The sequence below is a fragment of the Mus pahari genome, chromosome 16 (genome assembly GCF_900095145.1).
Source record: "Mus pahari chromosome 16, PAHARI_EIJ_v1.1, whole genome shotgun sequence".
Taxonomy (NCBI): Eukaryota; Metazoa; Chordata; class Mammalia; order Rodentia; family Muridae; genus Mus; species Mus pahari.
In genome coordinates this window covers 44,554,979-44,570,669 of record NC_034605.1, presented here as the reverse complement: position 1 = coordinate 44,570,669, position 15,691 = coordinate 44,554,979, and the positions used below count along the sequence as shown (strand labels likewise).

The 15,691-nt window shown below is 42.7% G+C and overlaps 1 protein-coding gene across 1 annotated transcript in view; it reads right to left on the bottom strand.

Moving 5' to 3' along the window:
- The window catches only part of Tmem170b (transmembrane protein 170B), a 32,588-nt gene extending 17,128 nt beyond the window's left edge, over positions 1–15,460 (bottom strand). Inside the window, exon 1 of the mRNA XM_021216017.2 lies at positions 15,101–15,460. Coding sequence (XP_021071676.1) covers positions 15,101–15,197 — 97 coding nt within the window. The 5' untranslated portion in view covers positions 15,198–15,460. The remainder of the gene's footprint in view (positions 1–15,100) is intronic.
- Between the last annotated feature and the right edge of the window lie 231 nt (positions 15,461–15,691).

Below are 15,691 nucleotides of genomic sequence, written 5' to 3'. Positions count from 1 at the left end.
GACCCCAACTCCAGCCCAAACATTCATCTCTGGTGAATAGCTTTGGAGCCGGGACACCACATTTCCATGGTAAAACTCAGTTCTATCTATTCCCCAATTCCAGCCTATCTCCTAAATGATTTTAGGTCCCCATTCTCGAAGGGGGAATGTCACAGGAGCCTTAAAGGCCACTGAGTATTGACCCAATCTATAATGAGGTCTATTCTGGCCCTAGGTAGTCACATGGCATCCTGATCTGTCCTGAAGGTTAGATTACAGGTTGTCTCCTCCTTTGAGAGTTAATCCAGCTGGACTTGTCAGTTACCCCAGCCTCTGACCAGAGGCTACCCTCAGAAGACTAATGTAAGAAGGGGAGGGGAGTAATTGTCACCTTAACACTGCAACATACTTATCTTTCCCAGAAGCCTCCTGCTCTCAGAGAAGTCACTTGCCAAGCCACCATCAGCAGCTCAGCCTTCCTAAGTTCTGAACCACCTGCTCATCTACAGCCTGCAAGCTCTCTCTCATTCAAGAGAGAAGAAACCAGAACTCTTTTTGGCATTCCTAGCCAGAGAATCAAAGACAAATTCTGCTTCTGGACAAAGACAAGAATGAAACTGTTCAGGACCTAGTAACTCATCCTTCCGTCTTTTCATCTCTTTCTTCCCTTTAGATACCAGACAGAGCCTGGAAAGCTTCCTCTCACACTTTGCATTTCCTTCCTCTTCCTCTGAAGACACACCCTGTTCCTTGTCTTGTGTGAGGCGTGGCTGTTTTCTGGCCTCAATACCTAACTAAAAAGGCATGTTTCCCCCCCCCCCTCTTCTAACTCTCATTCTCCTTACTCCTGGCAGATGCTACAGTGGCCAGCCTGCCTTCCCCACTGTTTTGTGTGTGTGTGTGTGTGTGTGTGTGTGTGTGTGTGTGTGTGTGTGTGTGTGTTTTAAAGAAAACTCCAATAAAATTATCCTTGAGCTACCTTTTGAATTCATTCTTAAATTCCTCTTATCTATGAGACTACAAGCCCAAAAGACTAATTTCTTGAGTAACATGTGGCCTCTCAGGTGGAGCTCCCCAAAACCTCTAGTAAGGGGGCGAAATTCCAGGCAGTGAACTGGCATCTGAAGTGAGCCAGTCCATGGGACTGAGCCCTTGACTTGTGGGATCAGGTGTTACTCCAGGTGAAATGTCAGAATTGACCTGAATGACAGGACACCTAGTTGATGCCTTGGAGAACTGCTTGTCACACTGGTCACAGAGTCTTCCCTGTGAAAGTAAACAATCAATGTGTTTCATTATATGTTTATTTTTATAACCACTATTTTAAGAGATAAGTAAGTTAAAATGTGTAAAACATGGATATAAATTTCTAACATTTATTTTTAAGTCAAGACAATAAATGACAAAAAATTAAAAACAAAAAACTATCTTGAAAATGAAGAAAGGTACCAAAAGAGCAACACTGTGGTTGGTCATGGGGCGGCTCTACACTGTGTATCAGTAAGTCACTATGTGAGCTATACGACCACACACACCTAATCCTGAATGTGCTGGTTCTTGTTCTCTTGTTCTCTCGTTCTCTTGTTCTCTTGTTCTCTTGTTCTCTTGTTCTCTTGTTCTCTTGTTCTCTCTCTCTCTCTCTCTCTCTCTCTCTCTCTCTCTCTCTCTCTCTCTCGCATACACACACACAGAAAGAGAGAGAGAGAGAGAAGAGGGTGTACAAATGAGAACAAGCATATCCACGGTTCTGGAGGAAGCTGAGTACCGCTGGCAAACCAAATCAGTGTCAGTAATTCAGCTGTGTCTTAGAAATTAAGCTGATGTCTTAGAAAGGCATCCATCAGGCCAACTGGATAAAAGGCTTACCAGCTCCCTACAGTCTTACATTTTGCTTTACATATGATCCAACCAGGCTTCATGTTTTGGGTCTTATAAAAACTTCCAAAACAGAGAGATCATTAAGAACAGAGAGCATGCTGAACCAATCACAGCAGCATGGCACTCTACAAAGCCCACAAATCCGTCCATGGTAGGATCAGGCTAAACTATGCATTGCAAAATAGGGAGCAAAGCCTGACTAGAATGTTCACCAGCAATTTCTAAATATCCAACAACTGGCTGACAGGCAGTATTCACAATACTAAAATTCCCCAATTCCCCTTCCTGAGCTTAACCAAATCTGAACTTGCTGATGTGTGAGCACTGACCTGGACCACTGTGCTGTATCGGAGGCAGCTGACAGCAATGCCCACTGTCTCAGAGAGGGAAAGTGTAGCTATCCAGCACCGGCAGAACTGGATGCAGGCAACTGTTTAACCTGCACAACTAATGTGAACATGTAGACCCATCCCACGCTCACTTTTATCTGTCCATCTCCCATCTAGCTCCTCCATCTAGGCAATAAAGGAAAGAGGCTGCATCAGATGACACTGCTGGTGCTAAACAAACTATAAAACAAACAGCTAAAAAATACAATACATGAAGTAAACACTTTGAAGTGCCTCATGCAAATAATCACAATAACTCACTACAAGAGACATATCTTCTCCCAGAACACAACACAGCCTTCCTAGTCATTTGCCACACGCAGGGCCACCTTCCCCTTACACTGACTTCATCTGGGTCACTGCAGTGTGTTTGCTTACTTTCTGGTAAGACTGAGAGAATGAGAATGCACTCTAGTTTCCAAACAGTACTAGAATAGCTGGCTCCCATCTGTAACAACCAACAGCCCTGGTTCCCAAGTCACTCACTATCTTCTATGCTTCTGTTCTTAATCTGAACGAACACAGCTTATGATAAATTAATCACTGATTAAAAACATCAGGGAGAGGCAGACACTGGATGGTCTGCTTGTTAGAAACCAACCAAAGACTTGGCATCAGATATGTAAGATGGATGATGGGTAACAGTATTTTAAAGTGTCCACTATTGAACACAGTCTAAAATACTTCTGAACATTTGTACTGAAAATATGTTTTTTAAAAATTAGGCTTTATTATATTTTTTAACTCATCAAGGAGATAAAATGCTCTATTAAGCTAATGGCTGCTCCCGAGAATTACCTAAAAAGCAACTTATTCCCTAGAGGTAAGACCTAATCAATTATATTTCTATCAAATCCTTCCAGTAGTCATAATGTGTAGCACAGATGCAAACAGTGGGCTACCATTACATAAAAAAATTGTTTATTTAAATATTCTAGTACAAGAATAAGACACACATTGAACATTTAGTCCTTAAAAAGAGAATATTTAGTTCAGAGTTGGGCAGCGGTGGTGCAAGCCTTTAATCCCAGCACTCGGGAGGCAGAGGCAGGAGGATCTTTGCCAGTTCAAAGCTAGCCTGGACTACATAGCAAGTCAGAACAACCAGGCTGTTACACAGAGAACTCCTGTGTCAAAAAAACAACAAAGAAAAAAAAAACAAAACAATACATTTTGCTGAATTTCTTCTCTAATCTTCAAAAAAAAAAAAACAACAACAAAGAAACAAACAAACGAAAGAAGAGAACAATAGGACTGGAGAGATGGCTGAGCTGGTTAAGAGTGCTTGCTATGCAAGCATGAGGACTTGCGTTCAGATGCCAGCACACGACAAGCTAAGTATGTGGCCCAGGCCTATAGTCCTTGGTCAGAGAAGGGTAGAGGCAGGAAGATGGCCATGTCTTACTTACTGACTTCCAGAAGAGCTGAGAAAATACAAGCCTCCAGTTCAGGGAGAAACTCTGCCCTCAGAGACACAGTAATAGAGGAAGGCACTTGATGTCATCTTACGGCACCTATGCACGGGCAGGTATGCACTCCCTCAACACACACACACATGTGGACACACACACACACACATACACACACGCACACACCTTTAAAATAAAGTTACTAGCAAACAGGTAAAAACTCACTATTCAACATACTCTGCCTCAAGCTGAAAAACACACATAAAAGACTATGTTTAGGAACTGTTCATAATTTCTACTTTATGTAAATAGCCCATGTAATATTTTTTAAAATTGTGTTAAAACAAGGTGACTGCAGAGTTGTTTTTTTTTTTCATTCCAGAGAACCCAAACATACAGAAATTGCTTCCACTACATTGCTAACAGCAGAAACTTCTGATCTTGTATTGATTGAGTTATAGGATACAATTATTTGGTAAGGGCCTCTAGATTTGGGTCAATAAATACATACAGCCTATGAGTCATGTCTGCTCTGCACTGTTTCTCAACAATCTATTGCTAAAATGATTGTACAGTTAAAGAAAATTCTTAAATATATAAAAAGCAAAATTTCATAACAAATTCTACATGAATACCAGCTTGTATCCATGGATTCTATCATGCTACAATGGTAGACAGAATAGTTGTGACACAGATAAAAAAGGCCACCAAGCCAAATACCTTTAGTGAATTCACTACTTACAGAATATAAGTGCTGGGATTCAGGCCTGGGACAAACTTAGCTGAGGTGCATATTTTACGTAACAAAGCAGGCCTGGCCTCCAGGTTCTCCCAGCATCCTTCAGTTCCTACCTGTTACACTGCATGGCTGGCACACCATACCCTCTGCCCTGAATTTTCCATGCCAGGGGCTGGGCTTCCTCTTCCCCAGAAGCTCTTCCTTATATAATCCAGACATTTTGGTTTCCCGTCTCTGTCTCTTCCTCTCCCCATCTCAACATTTTCTCTCTCCCTGCCTATGCATGCTCTTTTTTCTCTTCCTTCTTCCCGCAGCAATTTCCTATGCCTAGTTCCTTGGGATCAGTGAACCTGCCCAAGAGCTGTCCCCCAATAAACCTGGCTTTATATACTTTAATTCAGCTTGAATTGACTCATTTTGTTGATGGAGAATAACTTATGGATACGAATTTTTGTTTTAGAGTAGCAGTTTTCAACACGTGGGTCAAGATACCTTGGGGTGGGGGTCAAACAACCCTCTCACAGGGGTTGCCTATGAGAATTGGAAAACACAGATGTTTATGTTATGATTCATAACAGTAGCAAAATTACAGTTATGGAAAAGCAACAAAACCAAATGTTATGGTTGGGAGTCACTACAATATTAGGGGACTGTGTTAAAGGTTGAAGGAAATATTAGGACAGTTGAGAACCACAGCTTTAGAGGATAGTAGCATTCTGCTGCTGTCATTCAGGGCTGGGGACTAAATCTAGGGTCTTGTGCCTTGTACATGCCAATCACACGCTGGGCACTGGGATTTTTCTAATGTTTTCTAAGTGATTTTTCATGTACAGTAGAGCATCATCTCTAAGACATGATGTTCAAATCACACAACTGTATGTGATTGAAAAACTCTGATCTGACCAAAGCCAAAAGCTGCTGGGAGATATGGTAAGTTGGAGCCAAAACAGGTAGGGATTCTAGACTTACATACACTTTAGGGTGAAGGTAGAAGGTTTGGGGCAGCTAACCGAAAGAAGTCTTTCATTTTTAAACTCTGGACAATTTCATATATGCATATACCATATTATGATAATATGCACTCCCATTACCCTCTATCATCTCCCCCTTCTCTTTCTGACTGCCCTTCTTCCCAACCAGTCCCTACTATTGTCATACATCTCTCCCTACCTTCCTTCCTCCCCACTGTGTGTGTGTGTGTGTGTGTGTGTGCGCGCGCGCGCGCGCGTGCGTGTGGATGTAGCCACAGCTCCTATTGTACTCATGATTACAATGGCCCTACCATAGCTTGGACTTGCTTCAGATTTTAAATACAAAAGTTATATATCCAAATTTAACTTTTAAAAACATTTCTCTGATAGATACAGGAAACTGAGATTGGAGCAGATGAGCAATTGTGATACTGTCAGGAGTCCTGGACTTGGATCTTAGGAGGACCACTGGTCTAGCCTGTATAAGGGGACAAGAGAGATGTCCTATCTGGCCATCCAGGTTTCTAGAAAGGATCTGTGGATTGATAAGAATAAATGGTTTACACTCATGAAAAATCATGTTTGGTCTATCTACAACACTATCCAAATGCTAGTGAGAGATGAGAACTAAAGAAATGAAACACAGGAAAATGCCAAGTATACCAAGTTGATATGACGTATACTTTGAGTTTATACGTTAAACTTTCACCTAAATGTGGCATCTGTTTTGTCATACTTAAAAATCTATTTACTCAAACAGTAAATGTGAATCAGAACTTAGGATATAGAAAACTACAAAATCATCACTCCTCCTAAACAGATATAGGAAATGAAAACTTCCTCAGTTCATGAGGAAGGTATTAGGCAACAAAGTCAAAAGACACCCTACCCCCCATGGGTGGGCACCCCTTAAGTGAGTAAAAAGAAACCAATCAGTGTGCTGTCCTCAGAGTAAAATGACATTGTGAGAGACACACATTATCTCCATGGTGTGCCCTAGGAAGACTGGATGGTAAGCAGATTAGAAAAGCCACCAGTAGATGTAGGTAGGCCAGACAGGAGGAGCTAAGAGCCTGCCTCTAGGGATCCTTTTACATAGAGCAAACACCTTCAGCCACTAGGGAGGCCAGCAAACCTTGTTACCCCCCCAGAGACAAATAAAAATATACTGTTAATTCAGTATAAGGAAGAATAGAAGGAAAAACTTCTATCCTAAAGAGAGAAACAGAAGACTGTCCACAAACCAAGGGTTCTACCCCAAGCAGGGGTCCATTCCTACTGAAGGCACTGGAAACGCCTACCTAGGACCAAGCACAGATAAAAGTCAAGCTTGGCCAGCATAGTTCACAAAGGCAAGGAATCCCCACAATAAGCCTAGCACTGTGTCACTAGCAAAAGCTCAGCAGCAGGCACCCGCATGAGAGGACCCTACTGTATGTAGGCACGCAGAGATGACTGAAGGCTAACAATGGAGCACTAACTCTAGACAGGCCCTTCAGCACCCAGGTCCCATCTCAAGCACTACACAACAACAGCAACCTCTAGAGAGTGTGAAGCATTTGGTACAGCAAGGGTAACCACAGCAACAGCCAAACTCAAATTCCGCCCAACCAAGCCTGGATCACTGCTGGCCTTTTCCAGGAGTGAAGATTCTCTATCTCATTCTATCTTGCATCCAACAACAAAAACTGAGACACACTAAAAACAGGAAAACCTACCAATAAGAAATACAGCAAATCAATATAACTCTGACCCTGACGGCACAGTCAGCAAATCCACCAGGCAGGGATGTTAAGACCTAGGTGGAAATTCTTAGTGTTAAAAGGAAACGCTATGAGAAGTTGAACAAACCACATTAGATTAAAACAAAAACAAAACAAAATAGAACAACAACAAATAACAGTCATTTCAGAACTGGAAGAATGTCCAAGGGCTAGGAAGCAGTCATCAAACTGCTCTTACCCTACAAGTGAGCACACTAAAGGGCTGAAGAAGGGCTGCTCAAGAAGAAGAGAACTCAAAGAGTAATGAGACACGTACATACAAAGGAAAATTTGTTTTCTAGAACCCTCATAAAAATTTCTGGGGCTAGAGAGATGGCTCAGTGGTTAAGAACATTGACCACTCTTCCAGAGGAGACAGGTTCAATTCCCAGCACCACGTGGCAGCTCAGAACTGTCTGTAATTCTAAGATCTGACACCCTCATATAGACACACATGCAGGAAAAACACCAATGCACATAAAATAAAAATAAATAAATTTAGAAATGTTTTCTGAACTTTCCTTAACTCTTTAAAATTTCTATCAGTTTCCCTTAATATCTATTATTATTATTATTATATTTTATTAATCTTGTTTTATCAGACATAGCACTGGTTAGCTTGGAATTCACTATGTAGATGAAGCTGGCCTTGAACTCACAGAGATTGGTTTGACTCTGTTGGGATTAAAGGCATGGTGGTGCATGCCTAGATCAAAATTGACACTAGTTAAGTGCTACAGGTAAAGAAAGCAAGGCTTGGGTGATACAAGCTTGTTTAAAATAAGACAGCCTGTGGATGGAGAGATGGCTCAGTGGTTAAGAGCACTTGTTGCTCTTGCTGAGGACCCAGGTTTGTTCCCCAGCACCAACATGATGGCTCACAACCATCTGTAACTCTAGTTTCTGGGGATCCAATGCTCTCTTCTGACCTCCCCTAGACACTGGGCACACGTGTGGTACACATACACACATGCAGGCAAAACTCACACATTTTAAAACATACAGATCTAAAGAGAGAGAGAGAAAAAAACAGAGTGAGACAGCTGAACAAGACAGCAGTAACCAAATTTTTTTTGACACAAATTCTTTTGTTTCTTTTGACTCTACATACAGACATAAACCTAGAAGAACCACATAAGCTTAGTGTCAGGAACATTTCAGTAACTTAAATTTTATGTACTTACACACACTTTAAATATTTAATTCTTCTATATACTTTGGATTTAATAAAACTACTTAAGTTTTTATTACATTAATAGGGATCATTCTTATGGCTAATGATTATATAAACAAATATTTCAATATAAATTATGATAGAGCCAATCATCCTTAGCCTTTGAAAGTGAGCTGTTCATATGGAGATCCTGTCTGCTGTCATCCTAGATATGCCATATAAACATCCATCACATGTTACAGTATCACTACACCTTATCCCAAGACTTCTTAGTTTTTAAGCACACATTCTCATTTGCTGAGCATGCAATGGCAGAAATACCTGAGAGCTGGTTTAAACTCCTTGAAGACTCATACTTTATACATAGGACTGGGACCTCCCCAGTACAACCAGCCCCAGTGGTTCCCATGGACAGCAGGTTTACAACTACATCAGCCTGAAGTTGTGCACAGCAGAGGGATGAGAGATTCTGAAGATAGAAACCTTATTTCCTATATTGCTTAAAAACAAAACAAAACAACCAACCTTTGCTTGGTACACACATCCAAGGGCTTCACTCCTGCTAGCCAAGAATGCCTGGAACATTCTAACAGCAGCCATTTTCTGCTCACTTTCTACCAGCATACAGGGTCATTCCCCACTCTTCAGTTATTTCAAAGACCTCTGCCTCCAAAGTCAACCAGCCATAAGGAAGCACTTCTGAAAGTGTCCAATCCTCCAGGGTCATTTTATCTGATTATCAGTATGTACCAATGGCCAGCCTGGGGATCTCAGCTCTTGAAGGGACTTCACACTGCTACTCTATGGGACTCTACATGTCAAGCAACCTTCCCTCTTGTCAGCTTCTCTTTCTCTAAGATGGTATGCCTGTGCCCTCTGGGCAGATACCACTGCTCCCTCTGAAGGCTTCTTTCCCTTACCCCACGGCTATTTAAGTGTTCAAGCTGGCGCCTAGCAGGCCCAACTGTGCCAGGCAAACCTGCTTTTGTTTTCCAGTTCCATACTAGACAGGAGCTGGTCTATGTGACAACGGAATACAATCTGACTATACAATAACACTTCTAGATTGGGATCAATGGACTCTGCGGCTTCTGCCCTCCTGCCACCTGCTCTATCAATATGCTTGTGGAAACTGTGTCTCTGGTCCCAGGGCAATCTGCAGAGATCATGGGCCCGGCTGACAGATGGACTGGAGCATCCAAACCCAGTATTATTCCTGAGCAGCTGACCTGTGAGATGCCCCTTATTCTGAGCTATGAAATTTGAGAGTAACTGTAAGTCAGCATTAGCAAGTAGTTCAAATTTGTAAGCTAATACTCACTACTGCAAAGAGGCCTGCAAGGGTAGTCGCCACATGCTAGCCACCTCTGTGTTTACCACAGCTCTGCATCCAGGTAGTTACTCAACATTTGCTGGACAGCGATGACGCCCGAAATCCTGATCTGCATGCTCTGTAAACAGGGGCAAAATGTCTCCATGACTGTGCCCTTAGTTTAAAGATGGAGTCAATGGAGCCTACTACATGGAATATTTTGAGAATCAACTAAAACCACATGAAATGTTCTTAGAGCCATGTCCTGCTCCCCGAAAATGTTTAGGGAAATATTATGTCCTACAAGTCAAGTTTTTAGCATGGACATGTGCCCATCCTTAAAACTAAAATGCTAAACACAAATTGTTTTATATAAGGATAATTAATATAAGCTATGGTGAATTATGAAAAAACTGAGGAAAAAAAAATCAATGTACTCTCAAGTATACAGCACACACAGCCAGAGCATGATAGTAAGCTGATCGTGTCTGCACACAATCATTAAAATACGTAATTAGCCTATCACACCTTCTATAGTCATACACAGTATAATAAATTATTTAGACACCAATTACAGTGAGACATATGTGAAATGTTCTCCTTATTTCAGGCACACAAAGATGTTGAGTAGCCATGTTTAGGATTTTTCCTCTGGTTCAGTGCTCAACTATCAGGGCTTGCCTCTCACAGCTGATCACTTCTATTCTGGCTTCCTTCCATGGACCCCATGTCCCTTCCTTTCCCGTTTCCAAAACAGTTGCAAGACACACAACACCTCTGACCTGTCTCCATGATTATCTCACTTAGTTAATAAAGAAAGCAGAAATAAAAGAAACTATATTGTGTAGTTAATTATTAAAGAATCAAAAGGAATAGCCTACATAATCTTAAAATGAATCCTCAATACTCCAGAACAGGGGATTATGTACACTTCCAAAATAATGGAGTGGAAATGAAGTGAGAGCCAATGACAGTAAGCCTGAGTTTTCAAAGCTTACAAAGTATTCCAGCAGACACAGAGTGGACCTTCTAGAATGGTGCATGATACAAAATTCAACTCTGCCTGCAATTACTGATCTATGCAATAACACAAGAAGAAGAAATGCCAATCACGTGTTTCAATAATAATCAATTGTGGGACATGGCACAAGTACCAAAAAGCAGAGTGTAGGATTAACGCTGCAGTTGCTGGATGAGTGACATCAGTGGATTTCTGAGGCTGTTCTCTGCATATGGCCACCTTCGTAAGGTACGGTAATCCAGTGGTGAACACAGCCACACCAAGAGAGGCACAGCTATCTGAAAACAACGAGGAGGAAGGCACCGACCGCACCACCAGCCAGCGGCTGACTGCAAAAACAGTTTATCAACTATAAAGCTCCAAACATAAACTATAATAATATGTGCATGAATATTCTAAAAGTAAAAAACATAGACAGAGAAATAGAGACTCCAAATTACAAGTGGTTCTACTTACAAATTTTCAGCTTTGCAATGTTGTAGGCCTATGCCTACACAACCACTCAGTTCTGCACTGTGAGCTTGATCAACAAGATGACTTCTGGTCAACCAGGGCTACAGTAGCTCATTTAAGATAAGTCAGGCTAAGTGTTGGTTTTGGTAAATAGATGTATAAGAACATTTTCTATTTATAATCTTTTTAAAAATTTACAATGAGTTTATAAGACTATAACCATCATAATTTGAGGAACAACTGTACATACATATATATATGCATATGTAAAATGAATGGTATATATCTTTCATTATATATTGGACCCCAGACTCTCAACACTTATTACCAATAAAGAAAAGGAGGGATGGACTTGCCCCCACATTTTCTGCTGTCAAAGAGAAAGTGGACAAACTTAAGACAGTACCCACTTTTCTTCCAGGGCCCAATATCCCTTTCCCAAGACTAACCCTGTTGGCCAGCAGTTTAAGGATCTGCCTTTTCTGAAGGAAAAATTCTTCTCTAAATCCTTAGTAACCATATTTGGATCAGAATACAAATTGGGAGCCAAATCAGTTAAGAAAAACAAAATAAAGTGAAAAGATACAGCTAATTATTAGTAATTTAAAAAAATCAAGTTACAAAGCTGAAAAGCTAGACTTAGTATGGACTCCCACTTCAGACTGAGGGGTGGGAATTTAGAATACAGTCATAGAAAAAGGTATTTGTGAATGAAGAAAGGAAACCATTCATCTCTCTAGTAGGCTAAAAAGGCCTATAACCTATTCAGGGCTAAACAAAGGAAGGATCCTAAAACTTACATCACAGTGAAAGGGGTAGGCACACAGCAACTGTGGACGGTGGTCTTCTAGTGGCAGACACAGGATCTGAGAACAGCTGTTCTCAGACTCCTTGTAAGTGTCTCTAAAACAGATATCAAACAGTCATCAAGCCTGAGAGGATTCCTAAGACAGGAAATACAGTGAACATGGGTCGGTAACTTTTACAGAACGATAGCCACTCAAAAGGTTACAAAGCATTGTTTTCTCAATAGTAGCTCACATTTTCTAGCATCTTTTATGTAGTGGACCAATTAGCCAACCATCATTCAAGATCTCAGTTTAGTGGCTTTGGCTACCTGCTTCATCAACCACTTGAGAAATAGTAAATGAAAAACTCTAGGAACAAACAACTCCTATGTTTTAACTTGCAGGCCATTCAGACATCTTACGCTGGTCAGCTCTGTCTCACTCATTTCTGTTAAGGGTATAGGGATTCATCTCCCCTATCAGATTGACTGTTAGCTATCAGATAGGCTGCCTTAGCAGTACATTACTGGTGTTCAAATAGCCCATTTACTTACTTAATACCACCAGAGTGCAACAGTTGTGATACAGGGAATTTTATTACAGTGCAGAGTTAAAAACATTTTGGTTTTATTGTGATATTGTTAAGCATCTGGGATGTATTGGAATGTATGGGACCCAGCTACTGGAGATACCTTTACATATCCTCAGGCTGGGACAAATATGTGCCAGGCTAATCTTACGTATCCTAAGACTTACTACCTCTCAGACCTGTCTGCCTTAAGTAGCTATGTGGGGCAGAAAGGATAGGCGTGGAACTGAGAGTGGGGACAGGGACAGGCTCTGGCCCTGCCTCTGATCAACAGTGCTCACCACAGGCTGCTAAGAGTGACAGAATGAGATTTCAGAGACTCTAAAACTATGCAGTGCCTGCTCTAGGTTACTGCTTCCAGTTCTCCTCTGTCTACATTTATTCCTATCAAAGGAGTGCACATATAAGACTGTTTTCCAAATGTAGACCCCCTGCTTCTTAGGTAAAATCCTAAGAAAAGAGTAACATCACACTTGCTCGTGTGTACAAAGAACAGAAGCAAGAGTTTATTTCCCTTTGATTTGGTATTTAACCCAATTTCCTAATACCTAGACTTCTGTAATTCCTTCAGCTATAATCCAAGATAGCCTGCCTGGTTTTATACGATGCTTCTTTTTATTATCTGTTTTACTTGCAAGTTTGCTATGATGCCAAATATGTCTTCTGAATTAACAGAAAATGTAAAGATTTTTTCATGTTAGCTACCAAACATAAGCATGTTCTCTGCTTCAATGTCTGTAAAGTGAATATAAACAATCTCTCAAAAACTGTTGAAAATATCAAATAAAGAAAATGGAAACCAGTATTCAGCACAGAATACAAATGCATTCAGTATGCACTTGCCTGTCTTCCAAGTCTGGGAGAGGATTGTCTACAAAGGTTGCCTAAACACCCCATTGTAACGGCACGTTTACTCCAGTGAACTACAACACAGCACCATGTTTAAATCCTGCATTAGGTATTATTTCACAATCTCACTTTAATAAACATGGATTCGGCACTTACTATGTGCCAGATTACGCTAGGAATTCAGCAAGACAAAGGCCTTACTCTCGAAACACATTCAAGCTAGAAGAGATAAAAATTATGTGATTAAAAACAGAAGTAGGTACAAAGAGCAGAAGTAGCAGGATGAAGCAAGAAATTCACCCTGTCTGACGGAGCAGAGAACGAAGCTGAGTGAAGAGCTATGCAGTGGTAAAGGGAAGGCACTCTGAGGCCCACTTGCTCACTATCGGGCTTAGGGCAGCTTAATTTGCCTGAATTGCTTTGTGTATATGCTTTGCAGAGTTAGAGTAATACAGAGACACTCAGTAAATGGTGAGCTTATTGTCTCGTCCTGGGAGCTGAATTTGCTTGCTTATTTTGAACAGGCTAAGCAGTACATGGCACAGCAGACAGCATCTCTTGACTATCAAGCTACATATGGGACAGCTATAGTGAGCCAAGCTGGTCATTAATACAAGCAATATGAGTTTTTATCATTATACTTTAATAAACAATTCATACTTTAGAAATATGAAACTGTGGGCAAATATGAACAAGGTCGTAAGTAAAATAAAGGAGTCTATCTTGAGATGATCTTTATGTGAACTTAACTTTTCAGAACTATAAAAATGCAACCAAGAAGAAGCCTCTGCTGGCTCCAGGGTCTCCTTTACTTGTGTGGTTTTCATAAGTAAGGAGTTAAGTAACCTGAAAATTATCTGGGTGGTACGTAATGCCGTTCTATTTTTCTCCTTGGACATGTGAACCCTGTATCATGCCAGATTTTACCTATAAATATATGTATACTATATGCTATTAATTTGCTACCACACAGAATTTGAAATGGTAACGTTCAATTGGAGTTAAGACATTTTAAAGAGCTGAGTTTTTGTTTGGGGTTTTGGTTGTTGTTTCACAAAAGCAACTACTCCGGAGTCAGACTGTTGACCCTACTGCTTTCCAGTCAATATTACTCTTTAGATGCTATTTTTAAAACTCAGAACTCAAGACTATAAGCACTTCCACATTGAGAAAACCAGAAGTTTCTCCACAAAGCAAACCTGCATATGAAATCATATTATGTGTACTAATGCTCACTCTGACAACCTGATGCTATAATGTAGCCAAACCCCGTTCCCAATCACCTTGATTAATGAAGGGGAATACACAGAATTCTCAAATTTCACAAATCCAGCAACTTGAAGCCAGCAGACAGCTAGACAAAAGAAGAGAAGACAACTGTTTCTACTGCTCTAGACCTTGGTCCAGCCCCTGACCCCGCTATAATCTACTTAGTCATCTCTCTCACTCTCCAAATAAAGGAACGAACGGTCGGTCCGCCGTGATCACGGTGAACAGGCAATAGAAGTACTGCAATTGGTTTGAGATCTGTCAGCAAGAAAAAGGGCTAAGCCAGGAAAGAAAGAATAAAAAAGATCGAAACTGCAAGAAGCGGTGTGTGTGCGCGCGCGCGCGCAAGGGGAAAGGGGGGGGTGGGGGAGTTAATGACAGAAACGTGAACTGTGGTCCAGTCGGGGCACAGGCGCGACTCGCGCGTGCTCCAGCGGCCGGCACCGGGCCGGGTTTGCGGATGCCCCGAACACCCGTGGAGTGGGGCCCCCACCGCTCCCTCCGCCCCGCGCATTACCCGTGAGGTTCCTCAGCACCGTGCCATGGGCCCAGAGGCTCAGGACCTGCTGCACCGACAGGTTGATCATCGAGTGGTCGGCGCCCTCCGCCCTCATCGTCCCCGCGGGGCGGCAGCGGGGCGCTCCGGGGGGCGCCGCTCGGCGGGTGTCGCAGGCAGCGTCCTCCCCGCCGGGGAGACATCGAGGAGCGCTGGCGGGCGAGGCCTGGGGCCGCGGGAGGGACCGCCGCTCCCGCTCAGGGCCCGCGTCGCGCCGCGGGGGCCCGCCACGCCACGAGGCCCGGGTCACGCCGTGAGGCCCGCGCGGAGCGGCAGCCGGCAGGGGCAGGCCGCGAGACGAGGCTCATCGCGGGGACGCGCGACGAGGCAGCGGCGCCCGGCCGCGGCACCTGCCGCCCGCCTGCCGCTCGGCCTTCGGGTCGCCGACACTCGAGGAGCCGCCCCCTCCGCCCGCGACCGCCCCGGGGCGCGCGCATGCGCGTGTCCGCTCCTCGGCCCCGCCTCCCCCGGGTGAGCGGCTGCGCACGCGCACTGCCTCCCCCGGAGCCCCTTGCGCGCGCGCGCGCGCCGCCCTCGGCACCCCGGAGCTCG